Source organism: Lactuca virosa, chromosome 2 (assembly GCF_052849685.1).
Source record: "Lactuca virosa cultivar CGN04683 chromosome 2, Lactuca_virosa_CGN04683_v6, whole genome shotgun sequence".
NCBI classification, from domain to species: domain Eukaryota; kingdom Viridiplantae; phylum Streptophyta; class Magnoliopsida; order Asterales; family Asteraceae; genus Lactuca; species Lactuca virosa.
This window is the reverse complement of record NC_136427.1, coordinates 82,778,970-82,799,619: the sequence shown is the minus strand read 5'-3', so window position 1 is coordinate 82,799,619 and position 20,650 is coordinate 82,778,970. Positions and strand designations below refer to the sequence as shown.

General features: G+C 36.8%; 1 protein-coding gene across 1 annotated transcript; it reads left to right on the top strand.

The window, feature by feature from the left end:
* The first annotated feature begins 12,437 nt into the window (after nucleotides 1-12,437).
* Nucleotides 12,438-18,401, top strand: LOC145159229 (putative disease resistance protein RGA3). The gene is made up of 3 exons (XM_079078163.1): nucleotides 12,438-16,465; nucleotides 17,605-17,684; nucleotides 18,042-18,401. Exon 1 carries the CDS (start codon nucleotides 12,540-12,542, stop codon nucleotides 16,050-16,052), a length of 3,513 nt encoding a protein of 1,170 aa, XP_078934289.1. The 5' UTR covers nucleotides 12,438-12,539; the 3' UTR covers nucleotides 16,053-16,465; nucleotides 17,605-17,684; nucleotides 18,042-18,401.
* Nucleotides 18,402-20,650: the final 2,249 nt, after the last annotated feature.

Below are 20,650 nucleotides of genomic sequence, written 5' to 3'. Positions count from 1 at the left end.
TTCATAATTCCATTTCAGCAAATGAATTCAACAATAATTCATCACATAACAAAATTCAGCAAAATAAAGAACTACAAACATTTTCTTAGCAAATGAACACATAATTCAGCAAGATCAAGAATCATATTTCAGCACAAATCAGCAAGATTCAGCAATAGATTTCAGCTATACATACACATATATCAACAAAAAAGAACAAATTAGAACAAAGAGCACATTTTCAACAATATTGTTCAACAAATAAACACAGAGATGAACGAGTGCTCCAATTACAGATGTCAAACCTCGATTCAACAAATAAACACAGAGATGAAGGGAGGAAGAAATTCACAAAATTCGCACTACAAGTTGAAAATCACAGTTACACAAAGGTTGCAATATCTATAACATAGAGAAATCGAGCAAATTACCTTCGATTCAAGCAAACATACTTAAAATTCTGCATAACTCGATCCGTGAATTCTCTCCAATTTTAGAGAGAGAAGGATGGGGTGGGTGTCGATCGGATTCTGGGAACAGGAAAGAACTAAACGCAAAAAGGGGAGGCATCAATTTCGTACCTGAACAATAGAGGAGATCGGAGGACGATGGGGGAGGCGATTCAGTATGGGATCGACGATGCGAGGAGGTGTTGGAGGGTAGCGATGGCCGGAAAGGGGGCTGTGACTGGCGTCGGAAGTAGAGGCGATTGTGGGAGGCGAGGAAGAGATGAACGAGTGTGGGAGGGCATGAGGATAAACGCGTCCTTTTTTTTTCTTTTCAGATGCCCTTTTAGATCTTACCGAATCAGATGCATTTTTAATTTTCAGATTGTTTATTAAGAGCTAAACAAACAATCTGAATCCTTAAGGTTTAGACATAGCCACTTTTAAGAGGCATTAAGTGGGAAACAAACAGCCCCTAAGTCGTACAAGCCCTTATGCAATATATACAATAACTTTATACATCGAATCTTATTTAGTCAAAAGTTGAATCCATACTCTCACTTTTATCTATTAGTATCAAACTAAATCGGTCAAAATGAAGACTTATTCCAATATGTTCCTTGAATTGGTCTTCGCTCTCATCTTCAAATTGAATCGGTCAAAATGAACCATTATTCCTTGTTGATTTCTACGGCGTGATTCTTATTCGGCGAATCTGGTGAATATGTAAAAAGAGTTTTAAATACCACACTTCCCTTATCCCCTCTACCCTCTCTCTATATCTCACACTCCTTTCCATTTCAAATGTTGAAATTGTTCCTTCCTCTCTAGAACGATCCCATTTCTCTTTACCATCTCTGCTTTTTTGTAATCCTAACTAGCCGTTAATCAACTCAAAGTACATGAAGTTGCCTCTCGATATGAAGTTGTAGGTTTTTTGCGAGACTAAATAAAATCGAAGGTAAAATATAGGTTTTGAAATATAAAGAACTAATTTTGGACTTTATGTGCATATTAAGTCTTTGATATCGATTTTCATGTTCTCCACAACAATTTAGGGGTTTGGGTGTGACTGCCTCTGCCAAAGAACATGGATTTAGAATATCGTCGCACCACCAGAAGCCCTAACATCCACCTCGTTGCATTGTTCACAACAAAGAAAAGAAGTACTTGATTTTGTGTTTGCTTACTGATTTTTTGTTCTTTTAGTAAAAGAGTCACAACGCCTTCAAGCCTAATTGTCTCACATTCACCACTTCTCTCTCTCTCTCTCTCTCTCTCTCTCTCATTCTCATTACTTCGTGTCACTGTGTTTAGGTGTTCCTCATGAAGGACGATATTAGAGAGACAATATAGAGAGCTTTGTCGTTTTTTTCAAGAAGGAATAAAGGATGATCAGCGTCTGTGGTGCTCAGGAAGGATGGAATAGAGTAAGATCTACTTCTATGTGTCTATTTTGTGTTCTTATTCCAATTTCTGGTTACAATCATCGTCTTTTACTGGTTCACAGGTTTAAACTCCACCTGTTCCTTTTCTAAAAGTAAGCCAAGGTTTATTTTTCTCATTATTAGTGGGAGCTTTTCATTATTAATACTATTTTCTTGGATATATTTGCATCTGAAAAGAGAAAAACAAATATGCTTAATATTTTAATTATCTATAGGAAGTGTGTTAACACGCTGTCGCGCACGTATTAAACAAATAAATTTATCACTGCTGGTTGCACTAAAAATATAGCACACGGAAGCAGGGTCGAATCCTCAGGGACACAGCCTAAAAGTCAATGCCTTTTTGCATCAGACACATCTAGTCAAGAAACAGAGTATAAAAGGGGGTTTTTTGATTAAAACTAATAACTAGAAATGCAGTGATAATAAAGTAAACGAAAATCAATAATAAAAATGGTTTTAGCTCTGCTGTGACTTTCCTAATCATGCAACTGATCCAGATCTGATTATTTGAGATGCGTTCTATCTAAGCTGGCAGTGAGAAAAACTAACAAGCTCTAGTAATTTCTCTTTTAACTTATTTAGTTAACCAAAACAAACTCTTCAATTAACCCTAACTTTTTACTGTCTAATCAAACAAGCTCTTAATTAAGATCAGAAAAGTTGCATTAAGTTCTTTGTAAAATTCCCAGCAATACCCAATACTTCTCACAAGCTCGGAAGCGTAAAGGTATGATTTTTACAGTTTATAATAAAGTCAAATCCCAAACACGGAACCGATTTATTACTTGTTACTTATTACCAATTAATTAGAACAATTACAGATTCTATTAACTGATTAACTGGAATGATAAAACCCTAGCTAGGTGATCAGAATAACAAGAATCAAAATCAAACATTCATTAAGAACAAAACTGAAGAATCTAGATAGAAACACAAATCAAAAACCAGATCTAATGATCAATCACATGAAAAGTACTTGTCTTTGCAAAACTGAAAACTAGGGTTTAGCCAGACATGGCTAAAATCTGATCTAAAACAATAAAAAGAAACATTAAACTACTAAATCTTACTAAACTAAACGTAGGAGATGATCCACAGTCTTCAGATCTTCAGAAATCGCTAAAATCGGAGAAGAAACACCTCCAAAATCGTATTTTCGTCGTCTGGAACCTCTGGAATCGTCAACTTAGGTTACAGGAATGCTATCAGGGTCTATTTATACGTCCAACAGCAAAAACGGCGCACCTGCGATCACATGTACACAACCTGCGATCGCAGGTTTTGAAATAAACGCGTCTGGTGCCTTTTTAATGAAGTAGGATGCTATTTTGATACTTTTTGGCCAACCTGCGATCGCATGTACACAACCTGCGATCGCAGGTATTGAGTTTTCACTTCCGGATGAATTTTGGGCACAAAAGAACCTCGAAGACAAGTTGCGACCTAACCTGCGATCGCAAAGGGGTCACCTGCGATCGCAAGGAGACAACCTGCGATCGCAGGTTGTGCCTATGACGTCCGAAATTTTGTCTACTTTTCAGATCATTTTGAATCGCGTCAATCGGAGTTACGGTTTCGAGGATATGGTCAAAATACTGACAGGGGGTCAAAGCTGCCAGCAACATCCTTTAACTTTCGATTGCATATTCTATCTTCGTGTGATCAATTCAATCGAATGTTTCTTGACCAAAGCATCTTCCAAACATTCCTCATAATCCTTCATAAGTCCCAAGCTCCATTTTAAACTCCAAACGCGCATCCAACTGCTCCCAAAGCACTGCTCCACTCGAACTATCTGAAATTGACATAAAAACATGAGCAGTACGGGAATTCTAACGAAATACATGAGCTGAACATTGTTTAAATAAATGACATGCAAATGTACAAAATATGATGCTAAAATGATGATAAAAACTACCCTATAAGATGCATAAAATGGCATCTAACAAAGTGTTTGTGTGTGCCAAAAGTAGAAAGTGTGTGACTGTGTATGTGTTAAGTGTGTGCACGTGAATGTTCATATGTGATTGTGTGTGTGTGTGTCTATATGTGATTCAGTGATTTGTATTTTGCTATATGTTTGACTGTCTGTGTTGTTATAGTTTCTATTCATGGTTCCAGGTTATCTCACCAGCCAAAATAAGAGGATATCTTACTACAACTAAATTTTACTCTAGGCAGGGCAGGTATCTGTCATATGAGTGTGTTTTTTATATTTTGTAGATTTGTGTATTTGTGTTTTATATATTCCTGTCAATATGTGGGTGTGGGTATGTAAGTGATTTTCAATTTGTTTGTGTACGTATAAATCTATATATGTGTGTATTTCTTTGATCTTTTCAGATGCATATATCTAATGGGTTACGTTTCATGTTTTCAAATCTGGACCTATGAATGAAAGGTAAAGGAAAACAAATTGATCTTTATGTTGTAAAAACAAAGTCAATGCACACAAACCACTATGCCTTTGAGGTCAAACATGTTATTTTTCTATTATATTTTTTTTTATTGAAATATTAAAAAGTTATGATATTTTATAATCATATAGAAAAGTAAAACCATGCATATTGGAGCTATGTTATCAAAAGGGGAAAAGATGTTTTACATGTTTTGTTGTTGTTATGTAGAAGTAAAAAGGAGGAAGGAAGAAAACATTTTCATTAAATTGAGTGGGGTTCCTTCAGCTAGCCTGTTATTTACATCATCTAACTCTACATAGTTTCTGCTTTTCTTTGGTAAGGAAGCTTCTCTTATTTAACAACTTTATTGTGTGGTTTTATTATTTTTTATTTAACCATTAAAATTGGAAAGCATATCATCCTTCTCGAGAAATATGATCTAAATGAAAAGTGTGATGGATGTCTAGATCTAAGTTTTTTGTTGGTTTGAATCAGCTAAGTGTGCTTTTGTCGGCATTCTGTTTTTCTGTGAGTTCCTGTTCCACTATCAATCCATTGATTCAGATATTCTGTCATCTCTCATTGCAAATGACATTTGATGTGTATGTTATAGAATTAAATAAATTATATTATGTGAGGGTACTACTATTAATCAGCACATTCGTTTTGTTACCATGATTATAAGTACTGATTGTTTAAGGATGAGTTTCAAAGTCGGATTTCACACCCATGTCACATCAGGTAAACCTTTAAATTGCCTTTATCGATCTTCTTCACCTAGATATTCTATGTAATGCATATTTGAATTTTATTAATCATCTAATTCATGCTTATCATTGGTAACTAACTAATCTCAATGATTTTTGTTCACATACATTTTATACTTTGTGTTTAAATTTTGGTAGTTTAATTAGATGAAGAGTGATTGTTGATGCATGACTATGAACCACCTACCACTTTAATATCATTATATATGTTTTTTTTGGAAGCATTAGGCAAACCTGCAGGTTTACTTTGGGTAAACTTTTTTTTTCTAATTCCTATTTTGAATTTGTGGTTCATATATAACGTGAAGTTTGTATTATTTCATAGTAATTGTTTGTATTATTTCTTGGTAATTTGAATTTGTGGATCCAAATTTATGTTACATTCAAAGAAGCTTCTTGAGCCAAAGATAGTTCTTGAAGATATCAGTTAAGATTATGCTCGCAAAATGGTTTTGTTGTTGGTGGTCCGCTAAATATCAAGAAATTTGGCTGTGTTACCTATTAAAATTGTAAAAATAAATTGTGAGTTGTATTCTTGAACAAGTTATATAATACACAACTAAATTTTATTATAGAAAAGGGATCTTTTTTATTAAGAAAAATGATCAGAATTTAATTACTTACATTCAATTCAAAAATCAATTTACTAAAAAAAACATCCATACTTACGTATGTTTTTGGTAAAAAAAAATTACATACCATGTATAGTTGAATTAATCGATGAAGATTGGTGTGTTAATTGATCTAAAATAAATAGCGGTACCCAAGACACCTAATCAATTAAGGAAACTACTTATTGCAAACAAAAAAAAAACAACAACAAAAAAAATCACTATTGGGTTTTGTTGAAGGCTTATGTTGTAATTTTTAACCAATGCCATAAATGTCTATATTTAGTTATTTACCACTCTGCACCCTTATTCTCCCACCCCTAAACGCTAAATGTTAAGCTAAACCTTAAACTAGGAGTGTAAACCATATACCTCTAAGGTAGTTATCAGCCTAAATTAGATGTAAATGGGTACATACATTAAATATATGCATACCTTCAAGAAAACTATTTGTCAAATGATTACGTTTTTTTTATCTAAATTTACATCAACGAATAAAATGTTTTTTTTTTCAAACATGTTATCATGAATTAGAAATGATCCATTTTCGATGCAATCAAATGATTATGTTTTTTTATCTAAATTTACATCATCAAATCGGAGTAAATCACAGAATACGGAAGCATGTGGTGTGTGCCCTGCAATCATCCCGAGCTCTTCCATTTGAAAACCGAAGTACCTAAAATCATAAATTGAAAACCGTAAACACAAAGCTTAATGAGTTCCCCAAGATACCACATACCATACATAACTTATCACATAACGGGCCCCGCCCACTGAGATACGGGCCCCACCCATACTCGCATAACGGGCCTCGCCCACTGAGATACGGGCCCTTCCCACACTCGAATAACTGGCCCCGCCCACTAAACATATAACCATATAATCATATAACATTCAAACACATGCGAAAATCACAAAGATAGTAGCATACTGCATAATCGTCGGGCCCCGCCCACATACAAATCATATATGCATAACCTAATACTAGGATAAAGAATAACCATCGGGCCCCGCCCACTAAGCATACCAACACCTACACATGCAAGAGTCACACATACATCTAGCACTCTACATAGTAACCATGGGCCGGTATTGGTGTCTTCGACCCGCTAAACTTAGTGAGGAGACTCACCTTGGACAAATGAAACCCACAGATAAAAGTCTGACTGCAGATCCGCTAAAATCCTCGCGCTACCAAATACCAAATAACCACAAGTTAATAATTGTGTCCTGACTCACACTAAGAGTCCAAATTAGGGTAAACGACATTTTTAACCTTCCTCTAACTTGGCCCAATCCAAGTGTCCAAAAGCCCAAAATCCAAAATAAGCATTTAAGTCCCAATTATGGCCAAATTGTCCATATCGGGCCCAATCCCTTTCATGGGCCTTTTCCCAAGAAGTTCAACAAAATTTCAACAGCCCAATCATGCATTCTGATGGCCCAAAATGGCCCAAGACAACCAAGCCCACTAAAGCTCAAAATCAAAGCCCAAACAAAAGAAACCCATCATGCTGAGTACGCGAGGCGTACTCAGCTTGTACACTTAGCGTACTGCGTAAACGGCTTGTACACCCAGCGTACTCACCAACATGGCCAACTTTTCCATTTCAGCTCTTAACCCATTAAGACTTCGATCCAAACTTAGATTTGACTTCCACAAGGTGGTTAATCACATAAAGTTGCCAACTTTATATGCATGCATGGCTAAATGGGGCTCTAGAGCTCAAAAGAGCTTAATGAATGACTTAATACATGTATGACACCTTAAACACCACAAAGTTTGCCTTTTTATGAACATTGGGATTGAATGGAGCTAAGATCTAGCACCCATTGCTTCTGGAGTAGATCAAAAACCCATCTTTATCTCAAAAGAATCCAAAATGCATAAAATACCCCATGAACTAGATGTAACATATACGATCATCAAGATAGAAACTGTATACCTCCAAAATATAGATCAAGATGCAACAAGTCTGGATCCAAAAGCTCCAAGCAATCCCACACCTTTCCAAGAAGTTCCTTCTTCTTCAAAGATCATCAAAATTCTTGAAATACCACTAAAAGCTCAAAAACCACTCAAATGGGGGTTAAGTGTCGATTTCTAGGGTTTAGAGGGATGGAGGATGAGGATATTAGTGTTAGGTTATGAGATAAGGAGCTTAAATAGGGTCTAAAACCCTAAAATAGGGTTTGGGTTTGATTGGAGTATGCCCAACGTACATATGGCACGCCTAGCGTACTCCGTAGAGCATCCGCGACCATCCTGGTTAGTACCTCCAATGTACGCCAAGGTACGCCCCGTGTACCGCCCTTTTCACTAGTACCCCCCGCGTACCCTTTGTGTACGCCCCGCGTACCCGACTAAACCCTAAAACCACCAAACTTCCGAAGGCCATAACTTTTTCGTTATAAGTCCGTTTCTGACGAACCTTATATCCACGGAAAGGTAACGAGAAGTTCTATGCTTCTATAAAATCATACTTTCCTTAAAACATACATATCTAAAACCCAATTTCCATAAAAGTCTGAAACTAACACTTTACCGATATACCCTTTGGCTAAAAAACACAAACTGAACACCCGGATCATCCAAATTACCTTACCCATACCCAATTGGGTCTAAATCTCTTTTCCTCAAAGGCCCTAATTCTGATGATACTTGGTCTTCAGGTCACCACCCCGCATTAGGAAACAAATCAGAACAGGGCGTTACACATTAAGTCCCAAGTGTTAGCATCCCTATCAGCCCCTATTGTCCAGAAACCCTAATATCGAACGCTATAGCATATTGGTGCCTTTGATAGAAGAAGGGATTTGGTGCAAGGTTGTGGATCGAGGATGAACTTGTGGATCCTGACTCTTTACTCTATTTCTAGCTTGTTTGAGGTAAAAAGCTATGACCTTGTTCATTAGAATCTTAGCTCTAGTTTATATGGGTTTTGGGCCCTTTTTGGCTGCATGAATGAGATCTAGTGGTTTGACACCACTTCAGGAGCTATGAGTTGCCGCTCTTGGTGTCTCTAAGGTTCAAAGTCCATAAAGTTGGCACCTTTAGGGTTGAGAATCACCCATGCATGAGGATATGCCCATTTAGTGAAAGTAGAGTGTTATATCTTGAAGTTGGGTCCTTTTGGGGCATGTAAAGTCACCAAGTCAGTGACTTTATGGTTCTAGACGCTTATTAGGGGTTAGATCTATGGTTGAGACTTTTGGTCTTAAGCATTAAGTGCTTAAAGTGAGTTTTGGCTAAATGGGTAAGTATGTTGGGCGTACAAGTCTGTACGTGCCGCGTACAGCTGAGTACGCCCCGCGTACTCAGTCTGATGGGCTTCTCATTTTCGGCTTCGAGTGTAGACCTTTCTTTGTACTTTGGGGTTTTGGGCTATGGTTGGGTTTTGTGTTATCGGGCTTATGATAAACTGATGATTATCTTAGATTCCTGGACTTCTTGTTGGGCCAGCCCCGTTGGGCCTAGGAGTGTGTTGTTGGGCCTTAGTAAGCCTAATGGGCTTGGGCACTTAGTGGGCCTGATTAGATGGGCCATTGTTGGACCTAGTGGTTGGATTTAGCCATGAATATTAATTAAGTATGGTTTTGGTTGTTTAACTTAGTTCGAGGAGCCAGTTCGCAGTAGCAGCGAGTGTAGGTCCTTTATATGTCGATTGAGGTGAGTTTCCTTACTGTGTTTAGCGGGTCGAAGGCACCAATGCCGGGCCATGATTATGCTGTGTTAGGATGTTAGATGTATGCGTGACTCTTGCATGTGTTATGTACTTGTATGCTTACGGGGCGGTGCCCGATGACATGTTTATATGCTATGTATCTTTGTGATTATTGCATGTGTATGTGTTTATTTGATATATGATTATATGTATGTGGGGTGGGGCCCGATCTGTATACCGAGTGGGGCTCGATGCCCGGCAGGGCCCATTATGTGCTTATTATGTATGATATGTGGTATGTTTGGTGAAATCACTAAGTTTGATGCTTACGGTTTTCGGTTTATGTTTCAGGTACTTCCAGTCCAAAGGGAAGGGCCCAGGTTGATTGCAGAGCACACACCACCTCGTTCTGCTTTTTGTGTTTTACTCTGATTTGAGATGATGTTTGATACACTAATTTTATTGGGATTGTATTGATATTGTTTTTGGCATACTGATTTTATTAAATTAAAAATGATTTTTTTTTGTCTTAAATTTGGGTTGTTTCACATACGTTGCTATAAAATGATAAACAAAATATTTTACTCAATTATATATATATATATATATATATATATATATATATATATATATATAAAATAGGAACCTAATTTTTGTTTAAAGCCACAGCAGCTATAAAAAGACATAAATAGAAAGCATGTTGTTATAAAATGACATAAATGAAGAGTAAACTATATAAAATGAGAAAAGAAGAACATTTTAGTCAATTTATAGCAACCTAGTTTCTATTTAAAGCAAAAGTAGCTATAAGATGACACAAATAGAAAGTAAGTTGCTATAAAATGACATTAACAATTACAATAACATAAAACATCAAAAAAATTGAAAGGAAAAAATGTGTACATTATGTGATCGGGAGATGATTTTCATCCCCCCAACGTTCTCTGGTTACCCTTCTTCTCTGATAGCGGTGCAATTGAGTTTTTGAGGTTCCGCTAACTCTCTCTCTGTCTCTTTCTCCCAAAAGCTTTGTGTCTTCATTGGTTATCTTATCGGGTGGTTTATTCATTTAGGTAAATTTGGCTTTCTTTATGATGACAAATTGACTTGTTTGTATGCCATTATTCTTTGCTCGAATGTGGTAATGCTTTGCAATACCAAGTTAATCATGTAAGTACAGATGAATCCCCTCCTTTTTTTAGGAACACCAAGTGTTTGATAAAATTCGCCAATGAAAAGACCTCCACAGATTCTATGCTCCCCTTGTAGTGTTTAGGATACTCATATTCTTTGAATTGTCCTTTAACATCATTGCTTTCTTTTTCCTTCTCCGTATCATTATATTACTTTTGATTTGGTGTTCATCAGGATGATTGTGATAAATAGATTACTTTTCATACAAAGTCCAAGCCTCTATAAAGTTACTATATCCATATACATACACATTTCATACTTACACATACACTACTAATAATCTGATTAATGCATGATTTAGCACATTATTCGAGTTGCAATCTAACTCTCAGGGGAGCAAAATATAACTGTAATTTGTTCTTTGAGTGTTTTTCTTTCTTTATTTTTTTTTTTTTTTTGTATCAGTTCTCCAGTCACCGGTCTTTCTGATTGTCTAAATGTTTGGGGTTAGATTCATTGAGCTACTTTCATTTTTTCTTATTACAAGAACAATGTTAAATGAATGAAATAGCATTGTACTTTTGTTGATTTGATTATTATGGCATCCTATTTTTCATTTCTTGTTACTACAACATTGTGTTTTGGAAAACAAATACCCAATTATAGCAATATCAATCAAACACAATGCAATTTTCCTTCTATAGTTGTATAGATTTTTCAAAGATTATTTTATAACAAGAAAAAATGGAAAGTACAATGCTATAACTGTGTGAAGTTTTCAGAGTATGAGACTTCATATTGAAAAAATGGAAATTTAGTGGTGTAATTATGGAAATAAATGAAAGTAGGATGCTATCAGTAGATTGAACCGGCCAACCTGCTAAACAACCATTGTATGGTTCTAAGAAGGTTCTTTCTTTTAACTTGGTAAATCAATTGAACCTTTTTCACCTTCAAAACTATTTTGTTTAATTTCATCATGAAGTTAACTGGAGCATAAAGTTAACTGGATTTGGTTACAGAACCAAAGAACAAAAAAAATGATACTAGATTGTAAGATAATCGGAACAGTCAATGTCAAAAACACTCATAGGCATCAAATTCATTCAGAAAATCACAACACATAACAAATAAGATGATTTCAGAAAGATACATGAAGTTGTAATTGAACTGTAAAGCAGCTTCTAGTAAGTACAGGTTCAAAAAAAAAAAACAGAAACAAGGAAAGGAAAAGGAAACTATACTAGAGCTACAAAACACACCCAACATCTAGAGCAGAGATAAAACAACACCAAATAAATATCAGAATGGAGAGATGTTATTCAGATAAAACCAAAACAAAAAAAGCAATCCAAAAAGTTGTGAGATTATTGAGCTACTTGAATCCAAAAAGGCATTGGTTTACTGAACAGAGGTTTCAAGAAGACGTAAGTTTAATCAATTGAGAGATCATGGTAGCCACTTATTTTCTTGATAAAATCGAACCAGAAGCTGAAAATATGACAGGACTAGCATCTTTTTAATATTGTTTGCTACTGATACATCAGATACTTCCACCATTAAAACTTTAGGTGAAAGTAGAGTTGAATGTAAATAATAGCAATGTACTTTCATTGACACATATGTTAAAAAAATCTCCATTTTTTTAGATAAATGGCCTAAGAAAAATCTATTTTCAGACTATATAAAGAAATGTAGGGATTAAAACTGAAAAACTGGATACATATTATATTACAAAAAAAGTATATCAGAAGGTAAATATAAATAAAACAGTCACAAAGGTAAATTCTAAATTACATAAAACATTATATATTAACTACTGAAAGAGAAATTATAATGAAATATTGAAATTTATAAATGATTACTATAGAATGCTGAATAACTCAATTATTGGACACCTTTTGGATTGGATACCGTTTTCCACTATAATTGCCGACAAAGTAATATCCTTGTGGCTGCTTTTTCATTCATTGAGTCTCTTTTTGTTCCACCATCTCATAGACTTAATTTATCACTTTCACCTTTTTCTTCCACCATTCATCCATCCACTCTTCCTCTCTTATCAGTTCTCAACAACAGTGAAAATGGCCGAAGGTTTAGTGACTATTGCTGCCGAGGGGATACTGAAAAAGATGTTGTCTATTGCTGCCGGAGAACTAGCCATTGCCTGGGGTTACGAAGAAAAGCTGATCAGCCTACACAGAACATTGGACCTGATTCGTGCCAAGTTGCTCGATGCGGAGGGAAAAAAGGAAACAAGGGCTGTAATGGTGTGGCTGAAGCAGCTAAAAGATGTAGTGGGTGAAGCTGATGATGTGTTGGATGAGGTTCATTACGAAATGCTGAGGCGTCAAATAAACAAAGAAGATCAGGTGGAAAGAAAGGTACCGTGTCTTCCAAGCTTGAAAAGGTTTTCATTTCGTAATGAATTTGGTCATAAAATCGAAAATATCAATAAAAATTTGCTTGACATCGATACACGAGCAAACAGTTTAGGACTACAAGGTGAACACTCTGCTGCCCCTGTTCCAGATCGTCTCTATTGGAGGGAGTCTGTTCCACATCCAGAAGAATTTAAAATTGTTGGGAGGGTGGATGATGAAGAGCGCATCATACACCGTTTAACAGAGTCAAGAAAAGAAGAAAAACTTACGATTGTTCCCATTACGGGAATGGGCGGGATGGGGAAGACCACTCTGGCTAAGTCCGTATACAATAATCCAAAAATCCAGCAACGTTTTGATGTGAAAGCTTGGTTGTGTGTGTCTGTTAAGGTTGACATCAACACACTTCTCGCAAAGATCTATGAATCTTTTTCCGGAAGGAAATCTATGTCAGACCTCAAGGTCAATTTAATTAAAAGTCTTGAAGAGGAATTAGCAACAAAAAGATATTTCCTCGTCTTGGATGACGTTTGGGTCGAAGAGAGGCAATATTGGGAAGATTTTAGGAGTTGTATGATAAAAGTAAACTCAAGAAACGGAAGTGGCATAATTGTCACTACACGTAAGCTTGATATCGGAACAACCGGAATGAAGGCTGATTCATGTCTTTTAAAAGGTCTTTCTGATGATCATTGTTGGGACATCTTTAGAGAAAGAGCGTTTGTGGCAGGCACAATACCATCGCGAGAACTGGACGAGATAGGCCGTGAGATTGTAAACAAGTGTGGTGGTTTACCATTGCTCTTAAATTTAATAGGTGGCATGTTGGCAAATTACAATGACAAAGAGAAGTGGTTGGCCATTAGAAATAGCAAAGTTTGGGATCTTGAAGATGAAACGGAGAGAGTTCAAAAGAGTTTGGAACTGAGCTTTGATAATCTTCCCAATTCTATGGCCAAGCAATGTTTTGCATATTGTTCAATCTTTAAGAAAGATAAGGTCATGAAAAGGGAAGAACTGGTCCTATTTTGGATGGCTTTAGGGTTGGTTCAAGCGCATGATGAAAGAAACAAAGAGATGGAGGATGTGGCGAATGATATTTTTGAAATTTTGGTCAGCAATTCGTTGTTTCAAGATGTTGAAAGGGATGAGTATGGTCACATCACTCGTTGTAGCATGCATGATCTGGTGCATGATCTTTCATTATCACTTTCAAAACATGAAAGCTTACATCTGATGATGGATGCCACAAATGATGATATTGCATGTATTCCTCAGGTTAGACATCTCGCTTTTTACCAAGAAAAGAACGAGGACGATGAATTCGAAGGCAAGGTTTCTTTGGAGTTCATTGAAAGGAATCTGGTGGCTAGAAATTTGCATACATTGTTCATCAAAGGTGGAGTTGAGAATAAATTTCCATTTCAACGATTAAAGTGCGTACGAATCCTAAAACTCAAAGGATGTAGAATATGGATGATAGACGATTCAATTGGAGAGTTGGTGCATCTCAGGTATCTTGATTTGTCAAATACCAAAATCCATGTTCTTCCAAAATCTGTTGGTAAACTTTACCATTTGCAAACTCTCAAGCTGCTTGACTGCCTACATCTCGAGTTTCCTGAAGAAATGAGAAATTTGATAAGCCTGCGACATTATGAGTCCCACCAAAGCCTTCCCGCCAATTTTGTGGGACATTTAACTTCTCTTCGAACATTAATGCCTTACTTCCGTGTGCTTAGAAACGTGGGGCATGGAATTGAAGAGCTTAGCCGTTTAAAACACCTCAGGGGAAAGCTCTGTATTTTCAATCTAGAAAATGTTAGGAGCAAAAAGGATGCTGTCAAGGCAGATTTATGTAGCAAGAAAAGTTTATATGAGATTGAATTCAGTTGGAGCGAAAATCATGAAAGTGCCAGCAGAAACGACAGGGAAGTATTGGAAGGCTTGCAACTCCCTGGGGATGTGAAAATATTGCAAATTCAGAATTTTTCTAGTGATAGTTTTCCAGAATGGGTGATGAAGATGGGGATCAATATTGATGGGAAATGGATGCTCCTTAACAAGCTTGTACAGATCAAATTAATAGGTTGTAGGAGTTGCCTCTCTCTTCCCATGCTTGAGCACCTACCACATCTTCGGGATCTTGTGTTGGAGGATATGGACAGGTTGACATGCTTAAAGAATTCCAATGTTACTGGATCTACCAAGCCTTTGTCTCCTTCCTTGAGATCGCTCCGACTAGAACGCATGAAAAAACTGGAAAAGTGGATAGATGGAGCACCCAACAGCTCAAAAATGATATCACCCGTCCTCCAGATATTGAATATCAATGGTTGCCCGAAGATTACTCTCATAGATGAATGCCATCCCCATCCTCTTGTTTCCTTAAAGATACGGGACTGCACAGGTCTGGTGTCCATTAAGAGCATACACGGGCTTACATCTCTTGAATCTTTAAGTATCGAGAAATGCCCGAATCTTTTAGGAATAGCCCCTTTTTTTGGTGATAATTACCCGACATCTGTAACGAAGATGGCAATGGATATTGAAGGGAAATGGATTCCCTTTGACAAGCTCATGTCAATCACATTAATAGGTTGCAGGAGTTGTCTCTCTCTTCCGACGCTTGAGCATCTACCACATCTTCGGGATCTTGAGTTATGGTTTATGGACAAGTTGACATGCTTAAGGAGTTCCGATGTTACTGGATCAACGAAGCCTTTGTCTCCATCGTTGAGATCGCTCATACTACGGGGTATGGAAAGACTGGAAAAGTGGATAGATGGAGCACCCAACAGCTCAATAATGATATCACCTGTCCTCGAGAGGTTGTACATTGATTTCTGCCCGGAGATTATTGTCTTAGATGAATGTCATCCCCATCCTCTTGTTTCCTTAAAGATATCACATTGCACAGGTCTGGTGTCCATTAAGAGCATACAAGGCCTCACATCTCTCGTATCTTTAAGTATTGACGACTGCCCTAGTCTTTTAGAAATAGACAATTTGTCCAACCAGTGTCATTCTTTGAAGACTGTGAATATTGACGCTTGCCACAAACTGCAAAGGGAAATGTTTGACAGTTCCAATTCCAGTTCCAATTCTTCCTTCAGTCTCCCAATGGAAATCATGGAGGAGTTACCACTACCAGAAACAGAGCTCGATTCTTCCTCAAGTCTCCAAGAAATCGAGGAGTTAACACTACACTAGAAACAGGGTATCAGAGACGGAATCAGTGAATAAATCCGTCGCTATACCAAGGGATCGGCGACGGACCCGGATTCCCGCATTGACTTATCGATTTTCCTTGATTCTGTCGATGGTTTTATTAATTTAGCGAGGGTTTTCCTACAAATTAGCGATAGATGTTGCTTTTTTATTTCAGCGACCGATCGTTTCCCTCCTAAATATTCGGGGATTCCCTCCCAAATAGATAAAAAATATTGTATTCCCTCCATAAAAGATACAACTTCAGTAAAATTACGTCTCGCGCTTGGTTCCTTCCTGCGATAAACCCCTCCATTATCGCCACCATCGCAACTGCACTTCTACCGTTTCAATCACGCTATGGTACTCGGTCTAGAAGTTGTATATAATTCCTTTTCTTCAAATGATAACATCAGGTAACTCTCGATATTATCCCTTCTCTTCTGTTTTCTTTTGATTACGTCATTTTGTTTTTACTAGGGTTTGATGGTTTTGAAGGCTTATCTTATTCACTTAGCTTAAATTTTCTGATAGTTAAAAAAGTTTCTTCAGAACATGATTTGTGTTTTTTTTCCTACTGTTAAGTCCCCTCTCATTGGCATTTTGTAGATTAGTTGACATGGTGAAGGCTTGCTCTAACTAGATTGAATAAGTTGTCCCCACCAGCTTGGATGTTTTCAGGTCTACTAGATAAAAAATATGAATGATTTAAAGATTTTACTTGTGGAGGGTAGATATGGAATTAAAAATTAGTGAAGTGTACCAATGTAGCCTTTTATTACTTTACTTGATCTTTAAGAAGGTTGCGCATGCTCAAGGCTACGAATATCATACTTGTTTTTGTTTCCTCAAGCTAGTTTGACCATTTTGCCCTTGGATTGATGTAATTCTTGTTGGTTGCTTCTGCCCCTGTTGTGGTATTGTTAAGCCCGTGTTAGGTGGACCTGAAAGGCTTGACTGCTGCTACTTGTTTCTAGGTTACCCAAGTTAGATTGACCATTTTGCCCTTGTGTTGATGTTTTACTGCTTGATTGCCTCCACCCCTGTTGTTGTAGTGTTTTTGTGTAATCATATGTTAAAATTGTGTTTTTATAAGCATGCATTTCGAATGTGAACATCATTCAAGAAACGACAATGTTATTAAAAAGGAAAAACATACAAAACCAACCGTTTGATAGCATTTAAAAAGGTGTATTTTACCACTCTAATAGTCTAATTATTTTCCTAACATTTCTTAAAAAATAATCGTCATATAGATGATAAGCATTTGATTATTTTTCTTCAAATTTTTGTTCAATTGTGAAATAGATTTATTATTACTTGTGTTCACAAAATGAATGAATTTATTTAATTTGTTATTGCTTTTAGTAAAACAGGTTACAGAAATTTAGGTCGGGAAAACATTAATTGTGTTTTTGTAAGCATGCATTTCTAATGTGAACATATTTTCAAATACATCTTCTTTTAATAAAAGTATATTATTTAATGTCTTTATGCAACTTTAGCATTTTTTAAAGATTTTTCATATTGACAATTCTGACATTTTAATTTGCAGGAAACAATGGTGTTGGTAGAAATCCATCAAACTGAAATTTCAGTCAACGGACAAGGGGTTTACTCATTAGACCACTCAAGGTTCACTCTCATAACTATCACTACACTCGGCATCCTATTATAAATATTGCTTTATTTCTAATGTGTAAAAAAATGTAATTTTTGTGCTAAATATAAAGGGTAAAATTTGTAATTTTTTCTAAATCCTTTTTACAACCACAGAGTAAATATGAGATTGCTTTATTTCTAACGTTGCTATTTACTTGTTTATTATGTGTATTATTAAAAATGGTGTTGAGCTGAAAGTAAGTTGCTATATCGTGTCAACTTGAGAGTATGTTGCTAAAGCATAATGAAGTTGAAAGTTCATTGCTATTTTCTATGAAGTTGAGCGTATCACAATTAAATGGTTTTAGTTGTTTTTATTTTTATTTGTAGGTTATTGTTGATCGAATATGTGAGGAGATGAAAGAAGAACTTAGCAACACATTTCCTACGGACTTTAACACCATATTAATGATGGAGCAACGACGAAAATCATGGTTTTTCATCAACTTCCGTTCCTAAGTATAAGAAGTCTTTCGCTGATTCTGTCGCTGATCCTGTCGGTGCCCTTTAGCGACGAAGGATTTTTGTGGGCAGTATTCCATCGTTGATCTCTAAACAGGGAAAATCCAAAAAAGAATCAACTTTTTTTTTTTTTCAGTTTGACGATAAAACAAATACCTAAATTTCCAAATTATTTATTTAAGCATCATTAGTGATGAATGTTTGCTTAATAAGGTATTTTTGGGATTATTTATGTTGGGCCTTTTGTTAAGCCATTTAGGTAGGTTAATTTTTAGATCAAATCTCTAATGATAGGAACTTAATTATAATTGTTGATAATTAATTGCATGACCTTTGTATAAGTTGTCTTAATAATTATACAAATTAGTTAACTGGACCTAGATAACTAATTACATTAGAAAACCATAAATAATAACTAAAATTCATTGCACTTATTTGTTTGTTTTGTATCCGGTTTAATTGAGTTTAAACAAAACCCCTTCTTTTTTTACTTTACTGTTATTAGTTTAGTTAACATTTGAACTATCAAATCTAATCATATCTGTTCCCCTTGTATTCGACAACCTTGTATGAGACGTGAAAAACACGAACAACACCTCGGGCAACCAGATCACGAGCAAAATTTATGTCAATTTCTACATGTTTCGTGCGAGATGTTTAACTGAATTCGAAGTCATGTAGACGGAACTGATATTGTCGCAGTAGACAATGGTGGCTTTGGTGGGCAGACACCGGAGCTCACGTAGTAGATTAAGAATCCAACATGTCTCAGCAACGACATTCGCCATGCCACGATACTCCGCCTTTGACTGGATCGAGAGATGAACCTTGCCGTTTGGACAACCAAGAGATGAGGTTATCTCCAAGAAAAACACAATAGCTCGAGGTAGACCGGTGAGAGACTGGACATCCATCCCAGTCGGCATCAGAATAAGAATGGAGATTCGATGAGGAGGAAACATGAAGCTGTAAACTGTGATCCAAGGTCCCTCTGATGTAGCGCAAAATGTGCTTAAGTGTGTGGAAGTGAGGCTCCCGTGGGTCATGCATAAACAAACATATTTGCTGAACCATAAAGACAATGTCTGGGTGAGTAAAGGTAAGATACTGAAGGGCACCGACAAGAATGCGATAGAGGGATGGATTTGTGCGATAGAGGGAGGGATCCGAGATAGGAGGACTTGTGGCATCCAGTTTGTGAGTCGTCTCTATAGGTGTACGAGTTGGATTACACTGAAGCATATAAACATCTTCAAGAATTTCGGAAGCATACTTTTGTTGAGAAAGAAAGAGACCATGAGGAAAGCGGGCGATAGAAATCCCTAGAAAATAATTAATAGCCCCTAGACCTATTAGGGCTAACTCCCAGCTGAGCTGAACTATGATGGACCGAAGCAGGGTCGTAGATGATGTCGTCAACACAATGTCATCAACATATAGTAACAAGTAAGCAATGTCAACGTCATGATGATAAATGAATAGGAATGGATTGGTGAGACTGTGATGGAACCCTATGAGAAAGCATATTGAGCAAACCGCCGATAACAGACCCCGGGGGTCTTCTTAAGACCATATAAGGATCGGTGAAGGTAGGAAACATGATCTGGATGATGTGGATCCTGAAAACCTGGTGGCTGATGCATGTACACAGTCTCCTGAAGATGACCTTGAAGAAAAACGTTCGTCATGTCAAGCTGATGAATAGGCCAATGTTGGTAGACCACCAAACTAACGTCCATATAGTAGCTAGTTTAACAATCGGACTGAAAGTCTCATCACAATGAACTCCCTACTACTGACTACGGTCGTTTGCAACCAACCATGATTTATAGCACGATAGAGAGCCATCAACATTAAACTTCTGTTTGAATAGCCACATAGAGAGTACCACATTCGCTCCTGGTGGATGAGCAAAAAGGAACCAAGTTTGATTTGTAACAAGAACATTATATTCCTCATTCATGGCTTTATGCTAGTTTGTATCTTTCAAAGCATGTATGTGTGACCTCAGGACAGAGGAAATGTAGGAAGCATGAAGAGTGAGAAGATTTATGGGTTTCATGATGCCACTCTTAAATCAGGTGTGCATATGGTGAGTGAGAGGATGAGGAGGAGGGGTAGTCTCGAAAGAGGGTGTTGATGGTGGTGTAGGAATAGTATGATAAGGAGAGGGTGGGGGCATAGGAGGTGGTGTCGGGATACGTGTCGTATCTTGGTGAGGAGTAACGAAGAGATGAGGAAGGAGGTAAAAGATCGGATAAAGATTAGGAGAGATATCTTAATTAGAGAGAAAGTCATAGGAAAGAGATTTGGTGGGTGTAATTGAGCCGTAAGGAAAAATAAACTTGCCAAAATGGACGTAACGAGAGATGATCATATTTCGTGAAGAGAGATCATAGCAGCGGAACCCGTAATGGTAGGAGGGGTACCCGAGAAAAATGCAAGGGGTGGAGCGATGCTGAATTTAACGCCCCAAA